Source organism: Artibeus jamaicensis, unplaced genomic scaffold, assembly GCF_021234435.1.
Source record: "Artibeus jamaicensis isolate MK-2021 breed Jamaican fruit bat unplaced genomic scaffold, CSHL_Jam_final scaffold_584, whole genome shotgun sequence".
NCBI lineage: Eukaryota > Metazoa > Chordata > Mammalia > Chiroptera > Phyllostomidae > Artibeus > Artibeus jamaicensis.
The window spans coordinates 10496131-10521839 of NW_026522048.1; the positions used below are offsets into that span (position 1 = coordinate 10496131).

Consider the following 25709-nt stretch of genomic DNA (forward strand, 5'->3'; position numbering starts at 1 on the left):
TGAGTAACCATGTGTACTGTGTGGCCATTGCATCCAAAATGACTGAGTGAGTAGAGCAATAAATCTGCATCGAATTTTGTGATAAGCTTGAACATTCCTCCACAGAAACTATTTGATGATTCAGAAGGTGCAGCTATGGGCAGTTAGTGATTAGCAGCTTCATCATGACAATGCACCCACTCATGCATCACGTATCATGCAGAGTTTTTTGGTGAAACATCAAATCACCCAGGTGACTCAACCCCCCTATAGCCAAGATTTTGTACCTTGCAACTTTTGGCTTTTCCCCAAATTAAAATCACATTTGAAAGGAGGGGATTTTCAGACCATCAATGAGATTCAGGAAAATATGATGGGGCAGCTGATGGCAACTGAGACAACTGTGTAAGGACCCAAGGTGCCTCTGTCATTGTCTGTGTACAATGTTTCTTGTATCTTATATCTTCTTTAACAAATGTCTCTATTTGGCACAGTACATGGCTGAATACTTTATGGACAGGCTTCCTATTTAAAATTTATCCTGATATCATTGGCTGTATGAATCCAAATTTCTCTCTGTCCAAGTTGCTCCCCAATTGTTCCAACACCATTCATGGTGTTTTGAGGACTGATTTGAGAGCCACCTTTATGATATACTACATTCTGAAAATGTAGTATATGGTCTCTCTTTCCGGACTTCTCAGAGCTGTTTAACTATCCATGCCCACTTCCTCACTAGACCGTGAGTTGCATGAGCACAAGCTCTGTGTCTTTCTGGTTTCACCTGTGTTGTCAGAGCTTAGAACATGCCTGGACATGGCAGGTGCTCAATACATGTTTGCTATGTTTAAGAATATTTATGAAATTCCAAGGGAAAGTTCCCTTTCTCCCACAAATAGGTTTAAAGATGACTTCATATTTTAAATTTAATAAATATTTCACAGAGCATTAAAATAAAGAAATGCATAGTAGACAATGTACAATATCCTCTGCCTCATTTGAGATACATAACAGTTTTTCTGAAGCAAATGCTAATTTATTGTAATGTAAAACATTTGACTCAGTCTATAGATTAACAGGAATCAAAGAATATTGAAATGTTAGCATCTAGACAAAACACTTACATGAGGCACAAATAAGATAAAGTCAATTTTTATATACAGTAGACACTGGGACTTGGCAGATGTTCATTTCTTTCTGTCATTCATTTCTAAGTAACTAGATATCCAAAATATTTAATAAGTTGCAATTTTTGTGGAAAGTATAATTCTGAAACCAAAGATATCACATAGCTCAAATGTGAGCCTAGACCATCAGGCCCTCACATCTGCTTTTTTTTTTAAACTGTTGTTCAAGTACAGTTATCTCCATTCCCCCCACCACCACTCTCCCCCTTACTCCCACCTCCCACCCTCAATTCTATCACCCCTTTTGCTTCATCCATGGGTTCTCCATACATGTTCCTTGATGACCCTTCCCCACATCTGCTTTTGAATGCAACTTTACTATCCTCTTGTTGGTCTACCTTCATTTTCCCCACATCAGCAATACCAAGTAGAGTAGTCTCTCCTTTTCACAGACAAGGGAACTCAGATAATTATATACTCTATGTGTCAAAGAATTTGGAGATTTGCAAAGAGCTCAGGATATATTCCTTGCAAGTGTCAACAATCTACTATATGTAAAAAGTGCAGCATTACATTATAGAATAATTAATACATTCAAATAATTGTATCTTATTCTTCATTAGCAAAGCAGCACGAAAAGCAAAATAGCATGCAACTTCATAGTATGCAAATACATCTCAAAATCAGATGTGCATAAGACAGTAAACAGCTAACTAGATGTTAAGTTGTATCAACATACTTAATAATAGTTTTAATGGTATAAAAAATAAAAGCCCAAGGTATCCCTCTTCTATTTAGAGACTAATGCTACATTTCCCCATTCTTTATTATTGGGATAACTATATTATATGCATGTGTGTGTGTGGCATTATTTTGCCTTTTTTGTAAAGGCATTGGATTTAAAATTCTTAACTCTATGCAAAGCTAACTGTTAAGAATGAAAGATTCTGTGATAGGCACCATTCAAAAGAAAAGGACATAGGACTGGAATATAAATGATCTAGACTTAACCCAACTGTTAACATGAATTAAATGTATTGGTACAGTGAATTAATTTGTACAAGTCACCAGCTTCTCTGGTTATCTGCCACACCTGCAAAATGAGGGAAATTTGTGATAATGTCCCTAATATCAACTCAAGCTTTAAAAATCCTAAAATTCCATAGTCTTATGATCTGTCTCTAAGCATACTACTCTTTGCTACTACGCAAATACCAATTTAACTGATTACATTAACCAGACTAAACAGTAGAGATAAAATAATATCTTAATTTGGATAGCTATGGCAGACTTAGCAAATCAAAAAGTAACTATTGAGTGAAACTTTAAGAATTCTGAAAATTACCTAATTAATGAACACAACCCAGTTTTGTGGCATATTGCAATTATATGCATAATAGCATTTCAACTGAACAATTAAAAATAATTTGCTTCCTTAAAATGGAATAAATAAATAAACCTATTTTTTCATGGAAATTGAGTATATTTTGTACCACGTGTTAATTGCTACATCCCCATAGTCTGAAAAATACATTATCTGTAAACAGAATACATCTGCCCAGTACCTAGACAATAGTGCTAAAAGCTAGCTCCATTTGATTTATGATGTTGCATAGAGTTCTTGAAATCCACAAGTCTAATTCCACTGGCATGTGCAGTCTATAGGTTCCTGGAGAGTGTACATGACCTCAGTACCATTCCCTGAACAATACAGAGGAACAGTGAAGTTCCGCACTCCATTTTCACGACAACACTTGCAGAACCTTAGATGGCTCTCAATATTGATGTTATATATGGTGGCAGATGGGCATTTTCCATCACAAGATGCAACATTTACCTGTAAGGAGAGATGGTGAGAAAAAAGTTTTAAAATTTCAAAATCTAATCACTTGATTCTATGAAGAAGTCAAATGAAATCAAGGCTTCCTGATCACTTTAACTCTCAAGCTTCTGTATATTAGGCTGAAACGTAGTCCCACAGAGATGCCAAAGAGAACGATGCTGACATAACTCTAAGTATGAAATGTGCTAGCATAACTAGACAGGCACCTGCAATACATTAGCCATGATCTAATAAGTCTATTGTAACCCATATTATATCATGGCTCAAGTAGACTATAGAATTGGATAGGTCATATTGAAAGAGGTAAAGTTAGAACTAGGAATATTTTTGCTGAGTAACAGTGCATAGTTAAGAAAATATGTAGTCAAATATATTTAGATTTAACTGTCATCAACCCGTCGTTTTCATTCAGAACTTTTGATTAGTTATGCTAAGAATAAGTCACACTTCTTCACAAACAAAATATTTTAATGTTACAACTTAGGAATCATCTCAAAGTTAAATACTATGAAGGTTAGCACTTTTGTGGCTTACATATCTGTGCTGTGGTACATGCACTTTTGAAAAAACACAGGCCCTTTATGTAACAAATCATATTTTTCCACTTACTGAGCTTTGACTTGCACAGTCCTGTCTCCTGATGACTGACTTAATAATCACTTTCTGGCACATCCTTTCTTCTCGTTTACCTGATAAAGCATAGAATGAACTTTTCATCAGCAGGCCCATTGTCAATTGTTTCTTAATTCAATTAACATGAATGTATTGAAAACTGATGTGTTAATATTTACAATAAAGTATAGTCCTATATTAAGAGATATTTAAAATTCACTCATGTATTTTGTTTAGTATTTATTTTCACCTTCTAAAAAAGATGTTCTTTTATATTTTCTAGTTTTATACTTATCTCTCTTAGTCAGAATAATTATAACCAGAAATCAAAAATATCCTACACATACAGTAATGCTAACATCAGCTTCTGTGTGGTACATAGATAAATAGATAAAATAATTTTTAGAATGAACCATGGTATGTACAAGTAAATATGCATGTACGTAATTAAGGCATCTATACATATAAACATAAATCTATTTTGACATTAAAGATTAGACTTAAAAACACATTATCCTATTGTATATTAATAAAAAATTAAGCATGAATATAATTGAATTATTTATCAACCATGTTTAAATGTATGGATGAGTGATATTAACTTGACTTTATGACTCTGAAGTGATCGATTAGGATATCAAATGAAAATACTTTGTATTAATTAATGACATACTAATATGCCCCTGGGTATGTGCTGGATTATCACTTGGTAGTACACCAAGAATATATATTTAATGCTGTGTGTAGTGGATATAACCCTGAATCAAGCTGCAAAAGTCCAGGGTTTTTTTGTTGTTGTTTTGGGGTTTTTTTTCGCTTTGATATTCACTTGCTTTGTCATTTTAGGAAAACCACTAAGTCATCTGCTGAGTTTCCTTGTTTGCAAAAGACTGGGTTCAGATCTCCAGTTTTCAAATTGTTTTAACCACAAAATCTTTAAATACATACTATGTGAAATTGCAACATGTAAAATAGATCAGTGTTATACTACTGTGGTTCAGTCAAAGACTGTATGAAATTAAATGGTCCTCAAGGTCACCCTTAACTTTCAAATTGCTAAATTCAAGTTCACATCTCAGTTATCACTCTATTTGACTTCTCAGTAGCAGTTGACCCTGTCCATCACTCTCTCCTTAATACATTTTCTGCCCTTAGTTTCCAGAAAACCGTCTTTTGTTTTCCTCTCATCTCACTTGTGGCTCCTTCTCCATCTCTTATGCTTTTTCTTCCTCTTTTCCCTCTTTCCCAGCTATAGTGCGACCCAAGGCTTAGTGATGGTGACAGAGGGGGGGAGGTTTTGTAACTTATGGTGCATTCACTCAGTGGTTACTTCATGTAAGCATAAGAATAGGTCTAGAAAGAAAACATCTTTAACACTGCCTGTAAGATACCTTGCTTTCTTCCTTCTATCACCTTCAACCCTGTGATATAGCCACACCTGCTATTTCCTTTGCTTTCAACACTGCATTCTTCCTGCTGGCTTCCTCAGGACACCCAGTCTACTCAAATGACACCTCATTACAGAAGTGTTCTTCAATCACTCACTTAAACTAGCAGCAACCCAACTCCCTTCACTCTCCATTCTTTTTATTCTGCACTATTTTTCTTTATATCACTCATCATACCTGACAAAAAATATATATATATGTATGTGTTATTTTCCCCTTCTTGATAATATGTGCTATAAATACACATTCTGTTTCCTTCACTATCATAGTTCCAGTGTTAAAAAGACTGGCACATGGTAGGAACTCACTAAAAATGGTTTGATAAGCCAATTTATTCAATGAATGAAATTCGGACAGCATAAATGTATTGTTGATTGGCTGAATTTGTTTGTGCCAAGAGGTATTTCCTATGCATTCCTCAGAGACTTTGTGGCAATGCATTTTGTTTAGCACAGCACCTGTGATAGTATTCAATACCCCCAGTCTCTCCGATGGAGCCTGGTCACACAAAAGCAAAGACGGCAGACAAGGATTCTCTGATACCAAATCTGAAACTTCTTTACCAGTCCTTACACATCAGACAGGAAAACTGAGGTGGCTTGTTAATATTTTGCAGCTTCAAAGAGCTTAGCAGAATCGAAAGATCCTGAGCTAGGCATTGGACAGGCTCAAATGTATTACTTGAGTGTGACCAACTTTTCTGAACCTTCATTTCCTCTTCTGTAGGGGAAGCCATACCCACTATCCCATCCAGCCCCCAGAACTTGTGAAGATTAGTTGTAGTACTGTCTGCAGTGGGCTTAAGAGTATGTATGTGTGACTGGCAATAAATGGCACCAATGTAGTCAGATCTTCTGCCTCCTTGGATAACATAAACATACTCACTTCTCTAATCATTAACATGGGTTACAGAATCCAAGGCCTTAACATTGCAATATGATCCCATTTCTACATCCCTTACCTAAAAGAGTCTAGACTGAGGAAGCAAAGGAAAAAGAGGTGAGATCTTAAAAATACAAACTTCCTCAAGTTCTGGATCCTGATTTCATTCCCTGGGTTCCTGACACCATGACTCTCAGACACACATTAGTTCACATTTGATTCACAGAATATAGAATGAAAAACTGCTTTTTCTAACAGAAAACTTCTAAGTAGTGTGTGTCTAAGGGCCCTAGTAATTAAAAATATATAAGTGGCATTGTACTGTTTACAAAAGTCCTAAGAAAAACTGTTATGGGTTGAATAGTGTCTTCAAATATTCCTATGCACCTCAGAATATGCCCTGCCTTGGAGATAGGGCCTTTGCAGAGGTAATTAAGTGAAAATGATGCCATTAGGGTAGGCCTCAATCCAATATGATTGATTTTCCTATAAAAAGGGGAATTTGGAGATAGAAACCCACCAAGATAACCCACCTGAGCATGAAGATAGCCATCTACAAGCTAAGGAGATTGGCCAAGAGCAGGCCTTTCCCTCACGGTCCTCAGAAGGAACCAATCCCATTGACCTTCATTTTGGATGTCTAACCTCCAGAACTATGAGACAATAAGTTTCTAAATCACCCAGCTGTGATACTAGATTACAGCAGTGCTAGCAAACTAATACAGTACTAAATTAGATGTCAGGCCATCTCATGCTGAACTTTTTTGCTTGTTGTGGGTTGGTTTGTGTATGTTGGGTTTGTCTTTTCATATATCATCGAAATGCAAAGTCCATCATTCTAGCCATGCTGCCAACACACAGACATCATCAGTTAGCTTTTGCCACCTCCTAAAACTAATCCTGGTGATGCTGCAGAATGTCACACATGCTTAGGAAGCAGGCTGTGAAATCAGGTCTGGAGTGGAATCCCCAAGGTTCACAAGAAGTTTGAGTTGGAAAACTTAACCTTTCCAAGCTGAAAATCAGGATATGTTCATTGGAATCAGAATGTTTATTAGAGTTTTGTGAGGAATTAATAGAGTGTAGAAAACTTAAGAGCATTCCCAATTTTATAAGCTCTCGTTATGTTTAATATTATATATAATAAGTTTATAGCATAAATATTTTAATACATGTTAATATTCTGTTCAATTTGACCTTACAGCTTTAAATAGACCAGACTATTGGTTACATGTCTACGGGATTTAGCTTTTCATGAAAGAAGTTCAGAAATTTCCCTTGAGAGACATGATAACGTCCATGTAAGAAGCCAACTCTACACCATGACATTAATATCCTGACTGCATTGTACCCTTTTTTCTGAAAGGTTCTCTAAGTCATTTTAAAATTACTGTCTATGCTAAGTTTCCTAAAGTTTCCTAAAACTCCTATGTTTACCTTGACATAAATTCATAAATTTTTTAAAAGATAAAAAGCAAAAATGACTATGAAATAAACCTTATAATTTGAACTAATATAAAATATATTACATAGACACAATTTTATCAAAATAACTATTGGGACATTTTATGTATAAGATTTAGATATATGCACTAAATTGGCACTTGTTAAATGTATCACACAGAACTCTAGACTAGCTTCAGCAGGTCCAGAAAATGATGCTCTCTGAGTGTCCCTGCTGGGGTCACCCTGACATCCCCATCCTACCCTCCTCAACCGGAACAGGGCCGCACCTTCCAAGGACATTAGACCATAGAGCACTCATAAACTTCATATCCCACACAATACCTTTTGGAAAATGCAACAACAATAAAGAAATTTCTAATATTTAAATGAAAATTTATCTAAAAAACAACATGACTCATACTTCTGAAGATAAAGACTAAATTACAAAATAATCAGCCACATGACACAAAAACATTTAAATAATATACATTATAAAATTTGTGGCCCTCCTTGTAGTATAGAAACTAAATTTTATGAGAAAATCATAAAAATTAAAACCAATCTATCAAATTAATCTTTGTAAAAGGTCCTCACTTACAGATCTTGCAACAGCCCTCGTTATAAAGCTTTACAACCCCTTCATTCTAGGAAGACAGAAGGAATAAAGTCAGCACTCAGTGTTTGTTTATTTCTTTTTATACTTCTATAGCTAACATTCTCAATATTTCTATTAAGTAGCACAAAGACTTTATAGGAAAATGATTCGAATTTATTTCTAATAAGAATTCCTTTTTAAAAAATAGGAGCAGATATTTACTTAAAACTTTGTTATTTCTTCATTACCAACATGAAAGAGTGCAAAAAATGAACTTAGTTAAAAGAACATTTTAAATACTACAAATTTTTTTTTTACCAAAGCAACATAGTAACAGATATTCTAAGCAGAGGCCCTTGTATTTTTCATCTCCTTAAAATAATATAAGCTACTGTATGAGACTAGACTGAGTTTCTGAATATAATTGAATATTAAAATAGTATACATTTTAAAGTTATTTTATTATTTTTTAAAAATCTCTACTGTAGGATGGCTCCTGCCTAAGGTTAATTAAGAAAATTTTATTGTCTTTTGGAATTCTTACAGTAAATTTATAGTTGTTTTTAGTAACTTGATCATTATAATTCAAATTATAGAATAATTCACTCTGTAAAACCAAATATGTGAAATAAAATGGTGCATAAGATTCTTTCCATACCTAAAATTCTATTATATACTTTATTTTATCTAGCTAGCCATCCTTACTAAAAGAGGACTTCTTGAAAAAAAATGAATGAGGCCAAGCTATTTCTCTATACTTAGAAAAATATTGCCCCATACCGCTGAACAAAGCTCACTTTTCATTAGCAATTATCTACTAAATAATTAAATCTACAGAGAATTGTTTTTTTTTAATTCTATTACTTTTGCACAGGAAATAAAGTTGTTCCAGCAACCTTCAAAGTTAGTGATAAAAAGGAAAAAAACTGTACCACTTTCAAAAATCTACTCTCCCAGAGGACTGTCTTCTGGGAGCATGGGAAATCGGGAGACCAAAACTACAGGAGCAGCAGCACGGTGGCCTGTGCCCAGAGGAGCCAAGACAAATTCCACTTGGGCCCGCATGCATTAAAAAGGGAATTGCATCATAAATCTGGCTGTGTGTTTAAGAAATGAAAGTTGTCCAAACTGTAATTGATTAATTTATTGATCCACACTGAGGAAAAATGTTGCTAATCAAATGATTTCTCAGTGATCCTTTATCTACATATTAGAAACCGAGAGGTAGCATAATGCCTATTCAGGGAGAGTCTGTTATTTGGAACACCACATGTAGTTCAAAATGGCAAACTGAGGAAATATGATAGAGCTTATAAACATGAAAATAAATGATTCACCAAAATAAATAAGCTACAATGCACATAGGACCTTGAAAACATATTAATTTTTTATAAATCATATTTAATACTACATTTTCTTAGATATAACAAAATACAAACCATTTTGCATTCAGTCTCATTAAAAGGGGGACAGACCATACTGTAGTTCAGAATCATTGTTCCTTCATCAGTCTTAACGCATTCATATGTGGTACAATTATAGTGCCACATACTCCCCTCCTAAAAATAATAAAGAAAGTAACTGTTTTGCTATCAAAATCTGCTATGATTTTTGTAGAACACTTCCTATCCTACTGAATCAAAGGTCAAATCAAAATGCAGAAAGCTTCTTGTGACAAAAAGTCTATCTGGAAATGTCCACAAATTTAACTTCAATGATCAAAAATACATATATGTGCTGTGTGTGTGTGTGCATGAGTGTCTGTTGTTGTAAATGTAAACTGAGATGTAAAGTGAAGTAAAGCAATAGACAGGAAAGAAGCAAAAGGTATCTGTTTTTGTTATAAAATTAATTATCTAATTTGGTCAAATGTCAAAGGTCTGGCTCTCCTATTTCCCTCATTAATTATAAAACAACAAGCTATATTATGTAATACATCCCCTTTCTTAAGATTTGTTTATTTTTCTTTCCATTCCCTTATCACCAAAACATTTTTAAAAATCCTCAAATAACAGTGATTATTAACTTATGGTCCTAGTTTTATATACCTTATGGTTATATTAAAATATATTCTTAATATTTTAATTTTTAAGCATAACTGTTTATTTCATTTCTGATGTCAGAGTTCTTATTTAGAAACAAATTTAGCTAAACATAAATATTACATAATTATGGAGCTATAATTGATCTATACTTTCATTTTTTATAACTTATTGTTTTAAATGCTAGTCAAATTCTGGCTTGAAGATTTCTTGTGGACTAGTAAAGAGTTTTAACTAACTTCCTTTTCTCTGAATTTTACTTTAGTTTACGAATGGCTTCAGGTCTTCTATGAACCATAATTGAAAAAAATCTACAAGTCTAGGTGTAAAAGAAGATAAAATATTCAAATTCAGGAAACAGTAATGTCTGACTAATCTGAAATAAAAAAATTAGTTGTTCCTTAGAAATTAGATTTCTAGATAACTGAAGTTTATCTTTAAAAAAGCTAAGAATTAATGGTTTTATATATTTACTGACATTGCATTTCTTGTGTTCTCAAAAAATATTCTGAACAAAATTTAATCTTTTATTTAAATTTCAGACATACTATCATGAATATTAATTATATATACCAGTGGTTCTTGGATTATGATATCCGTAAAGTTTATGTTGTCTTTTTACTAAAATTTCCAAATTACTGTATTTTTTGGTATAATATTCTTTTTTTTCTTTTTTACTGATGTTCCAATACAGTCCTCCCATTTTCCCACCATCTCTTTTCAAATTACTGTATTTTTAAAAATAGTCTCCAATTACTTTTCTCTCACTGTCACTTATGTCACCTCATCATTTTGAAAACTTCCTTTCTCAAGACTCGCTCTTTATTTACTTTTTAAATATTTATTTATTTATTTTTAGACAGAGGGGAAGGGAGGAAGAAAGATGAGAAACATCAATGTGTGGTTGCCTCTCACATGCCCCTACTGGGGACCTGGCCTTCAACCCAGGCATGTGCCCTGACTGGGAATTGAACCAGTGACCCTTTGGTTCACAGGCCAGTGTTCAATTCACTGAGCCACACCAGCCAGGGCATAGATTCCCTCTTTAAAAATATATATATTAGAAAACATAAATGTTTCTAGAATAAACAGATAAACATTATCAGCAACACTATATGAATCAATGACACTATTTTGCATATACAAGCAAGCAATAACAGCAAGCAATAACATCAAGCAAAAAGATCATTGTTCATTTTTCTTATTTAATAAAGTGTACAGTATTGGAAAAAAACTTTTTTGGGGGGTATGAGGTAATCACATGTAATTAAGAAAACCAGAAATAATAGCTACAGATAATTAAACTATTAATGGAAAAATGTAAAGATAGCAATAATAAATTGGAACTACCTTCAGGTAAATTATAAACACGATCTGTAACCTTCCTAAATCTGACCATACCACTAACAAAATTATAAAGTTTCATTAAAAATTATAGAGAAAGAATAAGTCAGTCTGCAACTCTCTATATAGAGTTATTATGGGATAATGGGAGAATTCTGAATACTTGTTTTTGGTACAAAGGTGTCTTATAGCATTGATGTCTCTTGGGATCTTCTTTTCTAAAAACTGTCAAATATTGTAAATCTTTACCGTTATGCATCCACTGAAATCATCGATACCTGAAATAATATTCAGATTTCTATTAAAATGCTTCATTTCAAGTGAGTGAATAAAATACCATCGTTCTTTTCCTGTGTAATGATTAGATATCAGTATTTTTCAAAGCTCATTTGTCACATCTAAAAAACTGTGAAGACCTATGATAAAATAAGCTAGAGAAATGAGTTAAACATGTTTTTTTACAATAGAAATTATCAAAAAAGTTTAGAATGTAACTGTATCTTGTCCATTTTAAGTGTGCTGTATGTGGGTATGTGGGTATGTTTATTGTATGTAGAACTCTGTGTGTGTGTTGTATGTGAGATTTTTCAAACTTATTTAACTTAAGAATGTATCCTTAGTACATACACACAAGGGAATACTACACAGCAGAAAGAAAGAGAAACTCCTACCCTTCATGACAGCATGGATGGAACTGGAGTATATTATGCTAAGTGAAGTAAGTCAGGCAGTGAAAGACAAATACGATATGATTTCACCTACGAGTGGAACCTAATCAACAAAACAAACAAGTGAGAAAAATAGAACCAGAGACATTGAAATAAAGAACAAACTAAGAGTAACCAGAGGGGAGGGGAGAAGGGATAATTGGGGAAAGAGAGGGAAGGTCAAGTCAAGGAACATGTATAACGGACCCATGGACCAAATCAATATGGGGAGAGGATTGAAAGTGGGAGGCGGGAGGTAGGTAGGGCAGAGGAGAGTAATGGGGGAAAAATGGGGATAAGTATAATTGAACAACAATTTTAAAAAATTTTAAACAAGAATATATTCTTCAGAAAGTAACATAGAGAGCTACGCTCTAAGAAACATATTTTTAGGAAATAAGGAATTCATACCTCATATATAACGGATGTTCCATTTTCCATTTGAAACTTGCAGGATACATTTTTGCAGGTACCACAACAATCGTAATCACTTGGGGCTGGAGTATATACCTGGTGCTGTGTATGATAATAATACATTGCATTAGACCCACAACAGTACTAATATATAATTAACTACTTCTGACAGTGATTCCCAAGATTAATATATGCTCTTTCAGAACACCTGCAAGCATTTCTAAGGTTGAATTTGGAGCACTGTATATAATAATTGATTTTATATAGTTATACTAGAAATGAAGTAGAAGTTTAACCTTCACATCTGCCAGACAGGATTCATCAAGCAGGTATAACAACCTCAGGACAAGCAAGCTGTAAATAATAAGACTCCTGAAGCTCAAAGTCAGATACTGAAAAGAAAAATCTGCATTATGTAGATATGTTACACATTAATAGATTATTGAAGCACTATTCAAGTGTATAAGTTTAACTTATGGGGTATTCCCCAGTTTAAATTCTATAGCTGCTATTTTAAGATTGATTAACTCTCACCAGAATGACTTATAAAGAATACTTACAATGTCACATTCTTTTGAACAATTCACCATTGTAAAATTCAGAGTGTGAAAGCCTGTTTGGTTATCTTTTTCTTCCAGACAGTCTATTGTATGACAAAAGTCCCCTTCCAAGTACTTTATCATAGATTGGCCAGGATTCAATACTGATACTTCTTGAAATACACACACATCATCTTTTTCTATGAAAAATAGCCAACAAAAAGTACGCTATTGAGTTTTTAATTAATGAATGAATTTTTTATTTAAATCTATGTTTTTGTTGTGATATGCAATTTTTCAAAACCAATAAAGATCTTTGTTTTTATATATTGTTAACAACTCAGGAATTTACCTAATAATGAATGTAGCACATTTATTCCTTAACATACAATAAGAAACCAGTCTGTAAACTCAACTCCTACTGACTGGTTGAACTTCCTCCAAAAGCTATACTTTATAGTAGATTTGAAAATTGGACCTAAGAGATTGTCAAGCTACTTGCTGTTCCCTCTCCTAGAAACCTAACATGACAATTTTGGATGTGGATACATGTGGAGGGAAAATCTAAACTAATAGTAGTAAGTTGTTAATGATGGGATTCTGTAACATGTCATGGTTTTTCATTGTTATTTTGAGAATCAGTTTTCAATTTTATTGTGTTACAAATTAAATAGTCATGTAAATCATACTTCATGATGAAGGCAATTGATATAATGTGCTATCATATCATTAAAAGTGGCATGTTAGGGTACACTAGAAAATGATGATGAAATCAGTTCAGAAAACCCTTGTGCCTCACCAACCCTTAGTATAATTAAGCCTTCACTAATATAAAAATACAAATTTCAAGTTGTCGCGTAGAAATTATATTTTTCCATTAACCTACTAATATTTAACATGAAGTTTTGTTATTTCATAGAAAAATCCACTCTCTGGTTTGCAATGTTAACATCAATAACAATAAAACAGTGAGCAAAAAAATCTCTCACTTATAGATGTCTATTTTTTAAAGTTAAGTGTACATGAACCTTAGCATCAACTTCAAATAGTGTGAAGCTTCTGAAAAATAATATTCATTTTTCCATCCCATTACCAAATTTCTCAGAACATTCAGAAATATTACAAAAGAGGAAATTAAAAAATAATAGTATGATTTTATATTTACTACTATTTTTCAATTTCCTCTTTTGTAATACTTGAACAATAAAAAATAATAGTATAATTTTACATTTACAAACTGGCAAATGGTTTAAAATGTGTCATAATCTCAAAGAAAATTATTTTTAATTTATTAGTAGTAAACAACAGATACCAATAATATTTGCTATTATTTAAAAGTTCCCACAGAGATACTGCACAAAAAACATAATTACCACAAAGATACTGTACACATCCGCAGTCACTTTGAAAGCTGTGGTCTATTGTAGTGAATTCTCCCTATTAGAAAGATATTATAATCATTATTATTATCATTATATGACTTATCACATGGATCCTGATATTATGTCAGTAAAAAATACACAATATAATATTTAATAAGTTACCTACCACACAGTGAGACACATAGCAGATGTTTAATAACTACTTGATAGTCAACAGTCTTGCATTAACCTGGTGGTCATTTAATTCATAACACATAGAAGAAATTCACAATAAACACTGTGAGCATGAACACTTATTCTCTGTAAATTTTAATTTCCTTATCTATTAAATAAATGAAGGTGGTTATGATGACCTTTAGGATATGTCCTCACTTTAAAATAATTGATTCTGAGCTGCTAGCAGGCAATCGGAGATAAGAAAATTCTTGCTTATCCTGGAAGTTTTGCCCTGTGGAAATAATCTGTCTTGTAGATGTGGTCCAGAGCTCTGATGTCTGTATCTGAGCCAGGCTGCTGTGACATATGAGGCAGGAGCAAACCATAGTAGAGTAGTTAACAGCACAGACTCAGGAGAAGACTGCCCTTGTGCTGATGGTGCTCTGTTACTTACTAGCTGTGTGATGTGTAGGGCAGGTCACTTCACCAGTCTGCTCCTCACTTCATTTCTGAAGTGGGGATAATAATGCTACCTGGCTTTTAGGGTTGTTGAGAGAATTAAATGGGTCACTATGTATAAAGAGCTTAGAGTAGGGCTGACACTCAGAAAGTGCTTGTAGCCTTTAGTTGTAGTAAATTTTAGTCATGACCGATACTCAAACTTTGTCCTATTAGGGAGTGTATAGATTCCTCTAACTTGGAGGAATCTATACACAGGCTTAAAGCTTCAAGAATTGCATTTTAAGCAACATCTTTTCCTAGGCACATTTAATTTTCATAAAATCAGTAATAAATCAAATGAATTTTATTCTTGACATAAGAAATGATTCAAATAAATTCATAGTCATATATAAAAGGCACTTCTCCCCATAAGCTAACAATACCTTACTTTTCATAGTGCTTTACATGTCTTAAAGTAGTTGCATAAACATTAAATCATATAAAGTTTTAAGATTTTTAGTCCTTATACAATTTCAGTAGGATTGAAAATAAAATGTTAGAAATAGGGAGTTAAAAAAAAATAAATTGTCTTACTTCATTAGCTACTCCAAAAGATTAGATAAGGAGGTATTAGGTTTTCGCTAACTCTTTTAAGTCACTTATCCATTTGTTTTTTAATAATAGACCCACAATGTCCAATATGCCCTCTCAAATTTAGGCTTAAATGTTCTGTTCTTTTTTTCTACCCTATTTCCTTTAGGTCTTATCCACATATTTAGTTATACTTTTTTCTCATAAGTACCCAATTCCACCAAGAGGAAATATCTCCTTAATTGTTCTACCCGTACTTAATAGTATATCAAATATGATGGGGTTCTTTAACTCTCAGGAAAACAGAGTCACCTTAATCTGTTTCCACTTTTTAGCTTTATGAACAGTGAACATTCATTGCATGAGCACTCCTATGAACACTCATGCATGAGCACTTGTGTGGATAGGTTTCTTTATTTTTTATGTGTACATACCTGGGAGTGGAATTGCTGGGTAATATGACAACTCTATGTTGACCCTTTTGAGTAAATGTGAGGCTGTTTTTCAAAGCAGCGGTACCATTTTACAATCCTACTAGCAGGGTATGAAGCTTCCAGTTTCTCCACATTCTTGCCAAAATGTATTATTGTTTATCTTTTTAGTTAGTGTAAACTGGTATACTAACTAATAGCTAATGATGTAAGTTAAAGAATTTTTTATGTGCTATTGTTCCTTGTATATCTTTATTTTGGATAAATGCCTGGGTATATCTATACAATGGAATATTATTTAACAATAAAAAAGAATGAAGTACTGAGACATGAAACAGCACAAATGAGCCTTGAAAATATTATACTAAGTGAAAAAATTTGCAAAACACTACATAGTATATAATCCCATTTACATAAAATACCAAGAATGGGTGAATTTATAGAGATAAAAAGTAGATTAGTGATTTTCTGTGACTGGGGAGTTTGGAGAGACGTGAGGAGTGACTGATTGCTAATAGGTAGAGTCTTTTTTGAGGGCAATAAAATTGTTCTAAGTTCATGGTGTTGATGGTTGCCCAATTATATGAATACACTAAACACTATTGAATAGTATACTTTTAATAGCTAAATTGTATGGTAATGTTAATTACATTTTAATAAAGCTGTTACTAAAAAGAAGGAAAGAATGAAAGAAAAAGAAAAAAAGACTGCAAAAGTCTAACATGGATTCTTTAGGTTGAAATACACCTGTTGTCTATGTGAAAAACTACTGTGATATTAAATATATGTGAATAATATATTTAGGCAATGAAACATACACTTAGCCATCACTCAGATGCAGAATGAGTACTCAGGAACAATGGGTCAGGTCAATGCTTGCGTAGACATTGAATGTTAAAACTAAATTGGCATGCATGCATGGTTATGCATATTTGGGAGAAATCTAAGGATATTGAAACTACTGCTTATGTCCTATGTGCTCAGAATGATGCTAATGTATAATAGGCATTCAATATATACTTACAAAGTTTGATTCATAAATAATATTCACATATTGAAAACCGAGCTGTTAATAAACTAGATGGACCAACTTCTGGCACAAATGTTGGGGGTGGGGGAAGAACACAGAGAAAAGGTAAGTGAAGAATGGGAGAAACTCACTAAAAGGAGAGGATGAAGGAAAAGGGAGGGACACACAGGAATGGGATTGATTGGTTGGTGGATAGGCTAGGATAGGCAGTAAAGGCACACACACACACACACACACACACACACACACACACACACAAACATAGTTCAGGTAACAGCCTCACCAAGGTTAAAGAATGAACATAAAGGGTCCTACCCAAAGAGGCTTGAAAGGACATAGAATACATGAGGCACAAAATCTCATAGGAAAAAGGAATATGTTTATATTGCTGTGTTGAAAATTATTGAAATGCCTCAGGGCATGCATTACCTCTTTCAGGCTGGTGGGGGAGCTCTGAAAGAGGATGGTTCTAGGAGAATGCCAGAGTCCCTCTGAGCTGCTCTTTTGGCCATCAGAGTGTTTGTCCAAGCATCCAGTACTCTTGGACACTTAATGTCTCAGCCTTGTAAACTTAAAGGTTTTTTAGAACTCTCTCTACACATGTCTATCTTTTTGTTTCTCTTTTTTCTCCTCTCCTCATCCTGCCTTCTCTTCATTTTTCTCTTTCTCTCTCTCCCTCTCTTACACACACTCTTAAAATATATTGCAAAAACCCAGAGTCTTCCATTTTGCCCTCCTGAATTCAATGTCTCCCCCCTTCTCCTCTATATAGACCTCACTACACTCAAGGCCCTCATTCCTGAGTGGCTATCCTGGTCTCTTGCTAATTTCCCACCCTCTAATGTTCTACTGCCCTTATTCTGCTACACTACTTTTATAATCATTCCTGTCTGGCACAAGACAGGAATGATTCCATCTCCTATCACATTAAATCCATACTGACCTCCTCAGGGCAAGACTGCACATTTTTAAATGGCTGGCACCATGACTGGACATAATTGATTTCCAACAAATATTGATTGAATGAATAACAAAGAAGAATAAATGAATACATCAAATCAAAATCCCTCAGCCTTACCTTTAAAGCCCTACCCAATTCACCAATTTTTATAGTCCTTTACCCTTCACTGTTCCTCCTCAAGTCTGCTCTCATTCCAAGAAAGAGAGAGATCATGATCCGTGAGCACACTTACCTCACTCCTTCGTGCATTTATGCATGTTCATACTGGCCCCTATCTGGAAGAGTTCACCTCTATTTTTTTCAATTAGTCCTTTTTAGTTTATTTATTTGTTTGTTTGTTTGTTTGTTTATTTATTTATTTATTTATTAGAGAGAGGAGAAGGGGGAGAAAAAGAGGGAGAGAAAACAGCAATGTGAGAGAGAAACATTAATCTGTTGCCTCTTGCATATGCCCAGACCAGGGACTGAACCTGCAACCAATGCATGTGGCCTGACCCAGAATCAAACCAGTGACCTTTCACTTTACAGGATGACGCCCAAACAACTGAGCCACTCCAGTCAGGGTAGTTCACCTCTTTTTACTTATTATTCCTAACCTGACTATCACTTTTTTCCAAACTTTTGTTTGATGGTCATCTTCCCTAAAAAGTTCTCCATGACAATCTACACCTTGTGATTAACATTCTGAGTATTGTGGGGGTGGTTTGTAAGAGTAAATCACTAATACTTTTTTAACACTTATTATGCATCAGGTACTATTTCACTATTTAAATTTATTTCACTCACAGGACATAAGTATTGCTATTATATTCACATTACAGTTAGGAGAGTAGGTCATAGCTAAAGATAGGCAAGGCCAGTAATAGAAACAAGATAGTCACACTTGCTTTTGTTTTTGCCAGTTTACATCTTGACTACAATTTGTAGAGGAAATGAAAGAATTGAGACAGAATAGAAAGAATAAGGTAATACACACACACACACATACACACACACGCACACACACAAAACAACCCCTGGTTTGAGTTCTAAAGATTTCAGTCAATCATTTATTCTCTCTAGACCTAAATTTTCCTACTTATGAAATGAGCTTAAAATACCTACATTATGATGATTCACTGAGATAATATACTAAGCATGTTATATAAATTATTAAGAACCTGGTAAAAATACAATAAAATAATTCTACTTTATAGATGTATATATACTGCACACAAAATATCAAATGAGAGAATATTTGCGAAAGTTATTTATACATTCCATACAAATAACAGATGATAACTCATCATTACAGGAAATGTTAGATTAATGATTTCGTAAAACACAATTTATTTCACACACAAAAAATTGTACATAATTAATATAGAACTTGATGAATTTGGAGATAAATATATATCCATTAAACTAATATCACAATCTATGCCAACACTGAGATAGTATTTTTAAATGTTTTGTTTCATTTAAGACCAATGAACTACAGTAGATTCGAGATTAGTAGATTCAGTCACCAGTGAAAAAAATACGGTATTGTACTTTCCTGTCTGAAAACAGGAAACACTGACAGTTCCTTAATATCAGGGCATATTATTTTAATCTACTTCAACATAACATAGGGAGAATAATTTCATTAACTTCAAGTATCAGAACTAAGAGAGGTAAAAGAAGAATCAACTGATATAAATTATAAAAATATTTTCTTACCACTTCACAAGTTGGCATAACAAGGTTTTCACAGCTACATTCTAAAAGGCAAAAATCAACATTTATATTGATCAGAATATATTAATGTATTATAATAAAACTTTAAAATATGAAAATTACTTACCACAGTGCCATATTGGACAGCATTGACCAGACACGTTTTCTTTCACAAGTGTCATATCTTCTGCACAGCTGAGTAGTGGTGTGGAACAGAGATTTGGTTCACAGACTGAACAGAAAAATTACATGGGTAAACATTAACTTCATGCAGTCACTAGTTTCACTGTCTACTATTTAGCTCCCGGTCACTGCTGATGTAGTGCATGAACCCTATCTCCCCAGCACTGCCTCTCCCACCAGCCCACTGCCATGAGTTGGTGAGGACAAATGTGATTCATGGCACGTACCACAGCAGTGTAGAACTAGGACTGCTCAACACATAAAGAGCCCTGAGAAATGGCAGGAGTGCAAGAAGAGAAAGGAAGGGAAGAGGGTATGGAGTCAGCTGGATTACTAGAAATTCTAGGGTGATGAGACAAGTCATACTAATCTACTTTTCATAGGTAGTAATATTATCAAAGAAAATCTCTTAGATATATGAAAACATAACATGTTCAGTGTGTATTTTATATGCTAGAATTCAACTATGATCTGACATGATTCTATAACTAAGATGCACTGAGCTTCTTAACATTGGACACATGTAAATATTTTACAGCAGTTAAAATATATTTACCACAGTAATACCGAGGACAACAGACATCTGTGGTATTAAGATCCACAGTGAGAAATTCCCCATCAGTACATACTGGAATAGGTTCAGTGCAAGATTCACAAACTAAAGGTAAAACAAAAAGCCAGACGTTACAGTTGAGATAAAAAATGTAGTTATTAGTTCAGATACTATATGTATATAAAATACATTATAATTAATAAAATAGAAAACAAAAATACAGCTTTAAGAGATCTTATTTGGTCCTAAAAACACTAATACTGCTTGAGTATATTGCTTTATGCTTCCCAAGCAGTGACATAGAATACCATCTTCCCAGAAATGGACATTAGGATTTTTGAAATAACTTGTTCCACTAGGATCAAAATATTATTGATTGATGGATTAAAGTTGTCTTAATTCACTGCTCTTGTAGTGAATGAATTCACTATTCGTTACTCCAATATATGGATAAACAATCTAGTAGGTGCTAACTAATAGTTGTAATTAAAATGCTGGACTTTCTTTTTATTGTTCTTATTCATTTGAACTCCTATAACAGCAGAATACTGGTTTCCATGAGGCCATGTAATTGTATCAAATTACAAGGGACTGATGTAATTGTATTAATCTCTTATTTGTATCAAATAAGAGATTTTTCCATACATCCTTCCTCTTCTTCCAAGAAATTACCTCATACAACACTTACCACAGATAGGACCAAAACAGCAAGGCTCATCCTGTTGAACTTGAATCATGAATTGGTCTTCTCTGCATTCTGGTATTGAAATACTGGGACATTTGAGTAGGTCACATTCTGCAAAAACACAAAAATATTTGAAAAACTGTATTGTTTATTTGGTTATCTTTGAATCTATATATTTATATATAATATTCTATTTCCTACATTTCCACAAGTTTAAGATCTTTAAAATGAGTTAATGACTATATACATGTATATAACATATAAGTTTATATACATGTACATAATGTGTACATATATGTATATGTATTTGCAGGTAAAAAAAACTATCTTTAGGAAGATAACTCCACACCTTTGATAATAGAGCATTTCTTTGTAGACACAAAGAATGAGAATCTAATCCATTATTCTGAATGAGCAATGACCTCATTCTTATTCTTCCTAATTAATTACTCACCACATTGGTACTGCGGACAGCAAGAAAGAGGGCTATGGCCAACGGTCAACTTTTGACGATCTGTACATGTCGGAATGGTAGTATCACACAAGGTCATGTCACATGCTACAAATAAGAAACAGGCATTAAAGTATTAGTGAACATAACTAAAATCTTATGTTTCTAACTCCAAGCAGGTATATAATTCTCACTATGCGTGATTTTACACTGCTGTTAAAACCATTCTGTTCACAAAATGTGTCATATGTAAAAAGGCAGCAAATTTAAGGTTTATTTGTTATTACCTTTCACTCTCACTTGTCATAAGTCAATAGTTCCCAGATCCATTTTATGGTCATATATTGCTGAATATTATTAATTGCTAATAGCCAGAGTTTTGCATGTATATTTGTAAAATCAACAAAAATATAAAGAAGCAAAACTTCCTTTGAGAAAGTACAAATGAAATTTAGGGAAATACTTCCGCTGTTACATCAAACACATTTTGCAACAGCAAGCATCATGCACACCTGATTTTACACAAAGATTACAAACATACCTATTATGTGGCATTTACTGACTATAAAGCTTCAGCCTGAATACATACCACAAACTTCCTTTGAACAGCAGGACTGCTTATCAACGAAGCCCAGGACGACTTCAGCCTCTCGTTCACAAATTGGTGAGGGCTCTTCCTCACACTCAGGCTCTATAGGAATAATGCTTCCATTCTCCAAACATTTGTAGAGGGCACACTCATCAATGCCACCATTCCAAATCTCCCCAGCAGTGCGGGGTTGGTCTTCACTGTCGGTACATGCTTAAAAAGATTAAGAATGTCACATCACTCACGACCCGGACACTAAAAATCAATCAAGCTGTTATACTTTTATCTCACACTGTGACTTGGCCCAGTGGCACAGATAACATGTCACATACCTATCCTTTGTCAAATTTGTCTTTTCATTCAGCAGATACTAGCTTATTTTTCTTTAATGATATTTTTGATATAGTCCACAGGAAATATATTTTCCTCTACAACTCTCTGTAAATTTGCATACCATCTTTTATGAATAATATAATTGGTTAATTTTTTTTCATTTTAAGTCTTGTTAACACAATTTACTTGAACAAACTCAGTAATATGAATTTAAATGTTTTAAGGTATTAATTGTTAAATATGAGCAGTGTTGGAAAACAAGATAATCCCTACCTCACATTAACATTTTTGTCTTACAAAAATTCAAAATATTCCAGCTTTAAAATGTAAATGTGGAAAGCAGGCAACAAAAGAAAATATTATTTAGTGACTCTTAGTTTTATTATAAAAGTTTTCTTAATGATAAATATGGTTCTCTAGTAGTTCTTTTAAGGAATGGTAAAGATAAAAGTAGTGACCAACCAGCCTCCAATGAACTTATTTTATACCATCCTATTTACCAGCAAAACAACCTTACGGGCTCCTAAAAACAAACATAAGTATTCCTGTATATTCTCAAATTTTTTCAATGGCAAGCACAAACTCATGTCTGAAACCACATGTGCATTTCACTTCTACTTGGTTTTTTCTTAATTATTAGTTAAATCTCTTTTCTTCTGATTGTAACAATGAGACTTGCAACTGATAAAATATCATACTAAAGTCTTCTCTATTTTGCAATCTTTTCATCTGAAATCACCATGGAAATAATGTGTCAGAATAAACTTGTTTGAAAATAAAAGTAGATATATTAATCTTTTCTCTCAGATAATATTATTATCTGATACTCTTTGAGTGCTATTTTTCTGCAGACATTTTTGTGAAATACTTTGTACTTTGTGCATTCCCACACTAAGCTTATGGTTATTTTCCCCACTCCACAGATGCATAACTCAGGCTTATAGAGGTGAAGTTGAATCGTGAATACTTGAAATGATTGGAATCTGAATGTACTTCACATACTACACTCCTCATTCTTAATTTGCTATGCTGTTGCCTACTTATGAGAGGCATAGTTAGAGATTAAAACACATCACTACCAAAGCTCCCATTTGGATAACTCCAGTTGAAATCCTATTAAAATCAAACTATATTCTTTAAATTATATTTTACTGTTTATGCTATTACAATCATCCCTGCTCTCCCTGCTTTTGCCCACCTCCCACCAGCTCCTTTCTCAGGTCATCTCCACATCATTGTGTATGTTCATGGGTCATGCATATATATTCTTTGGCTAATCTCTCCACCTTCTTTCATCCAGTCCTCTCTCCTCCCCTCCAACAGCTGTCAGTCTGTTCCATGCATTCACGCTTCTGTTTCTACTTCATTTATTACTCTATTTTGTTCATTAGATCCCATATATAAGTGAGATCACATGATATTTGTCTTTCATTAACTGGTTTATTAAATAAACAAACTCATTGCCTTTCCAATACATAGGTTGTTTTTGATCAGTCTTTCTCAACATATTTTTCCAAGTTCTAACAATGTTTTATTTGTCTGCTACTTACCACATTCTTTCTCTGGAATGCACTGAGTTGAATGTGGCCTGTGAAGAATTGTTCCATTTTTGCACACACAGTCTTCTCTTAAATTCAAACATGAAGAGTGTCCATAGAACCATCTGTTCAGACATGTTCTTGCTTCACAGGGTCGCACACAGGGTTGGTATTCCTTACCCTCTGGGCAACTCAGCTCTATGAGAAATAGAGGACAAAATTTGTTAATGATAAAAGTAACTGACTGGAATTATAATAAGAGGAAGAAATGTCAACTTTATTTCTGAAAATGATTCTTCATATTTCAGTCTCTCCAAAGTCTATTTTTTCATCTATTATGTAATCAGAAATTTTTTTTAAATTAGTGGATATTTTTGAGTATCTTCTAGTTGTCTAGGTAATATTGTATTAGGATAAGAAAAGTTCATCTGATTTCTATCAAAATAATATTACCAACAGGCAGCCCAAATCTGGTTGGCATAAGTATAGAATCAACTATCAGGAGGTTTCTGCTTTGTGCAGTAAGAGGGTATACAATAGTCTACTCAAATAAGCAAAGAAATACACTTCAAATATGTAACTCAACCAAGTCATAAAAGCAGAAAATGCTGTATGTTTATTTAGTTTGAATCCTTCACTGTCAAAAGAAACTATTGTCATTGAGCAGTTTCTAAATGATGTTTTTGAAAATTCTTTTTCATTTTCAGTGTTCTTAAAATGTCATACTGTTAAAAAAAATGAACACGGAGTTGGTGGTGTTGCAAACTGGTAAAATCTCAGTGGAGAACAGTTTGACAATATCACATAAAACTGATGAGGTCACACAATCCCCGTGAATCAAGCAATCCCAGTCTTGAATAGCAATGACATCTGAGAGGGCGGGGAGACAAAGGGGACAGAAGGACACACCTGGACTCCTTTATTTCTGAAGTAGAGTCATGGAACTGGCATTTGTGATTTATTAACCTTCCTCAGCATTTTAATCTTTTTTTTTCCCCATGGGAAAAAAATAATACTTTTATGTTGGAGCATTTGAGTAACATTCATTTTGAAAGTCTTTTACCATTTAACCCACTTAATCACTATTTTCTAAATTAAATTAACAATGTTTTCTGTGAAATATATACAGGATTGGTAAAATGTTTAACAAAATTTTTTATGAAAAGCATTATGATTTGATGAGTGAGCATGAGTCCTACAGATAAAAATGAGCAAAGAATGCATACAAAGGAAAAAGGAAATACAAACATATAATTGGGGAAATACTGAATCTAGATATCAAAGAAAGCCAGAAAGACTGATTTCTCAGAAATGGATATTATGTCAGGAAAGCAGAAAAAGGGGGCAAAAAAATCTCCACAGAATGAACAAATAAGAACAAGCTGGGGGAAGTGAGGTGGGTTAAATGGGTGTCAACAAAAGGTGCTGCAGGATGTAGAATCAAAATCCCTTCTCAATCCTCTGTGATTCCTTTAACTTTTCAGTCTGCTTTTCTCACTAATATTATGTGAACTGGTTTTTTTTTTTTGGAAAAATGGAGGAGTACTTTAAATTTAGATTTGGATAAAAATAGAAGCTGCCTCTGTGGAATAGCTTATCTCTAACTTCCAGGTTATATCTATATGCATTTATTCCTACAGAATTATTTTGTGATGAAAAATGAAAACGAAAGACATGAATGCAGAAAAATGGAATGTTATTTGGCTGTT

General features: G+C 33.6%; 1 protein-coding gene across 1 annotated transcript in view; it reads right to left on the reverse strand.

Annotated features, from left to right (window-relative positions):
- Positions 1-1408: 1408 nt before the first annotated feature.
- Positions 1409-25709, reverse strand: part of OTOGL (otogelin like) — a 119733-nt gene continuing 95432 nt past the window's right edge. The window contains exons 42-55 of the mRNA XM_053658802.1: positions 24013-24198; positions 22130-22342; positions 21544-21648; positions 21093-21200; positions 20408-20509; positions 19796-19900; positions 19672-19712; positions 14352-14415; positions 13000-13178; positions 12437-12541; positions 9372-9491; positions 7936-7981; positions 3559-3638; positions 1409-2943 (exon numbers count right to left, since the gene is read on the reverse strand). Coding sequence (XP_053514777.1) covers positions 2743-2943; positions 3559-3638; positions 7936-7981; positions 9372-9491; positions 12437-12541; positions 13000-13178; positions 14352-14415; positions 19672-19712; positions 19796-19900; positions 20408-20509; positions 21093-21200; positions 21544-21648; positions 22130-22342; positions 24013-24198 — 1655 coding nt within the window. The 3' untranslated portion in view covers positions 1409-2742. The remainder of the gene's footprint in view (positions 2944-3558; positions 3639-7935; positions 7982-9371; positions 9492-12436; positions 12542-12999; positions 13179-14351; positions 14416-19671; positions 19713-19795; positions 19901-20407; positions 20510-21092; positions 21201-21543; positions 21649-22129; positions 22343-24012; positions 24199-25709) is intronic.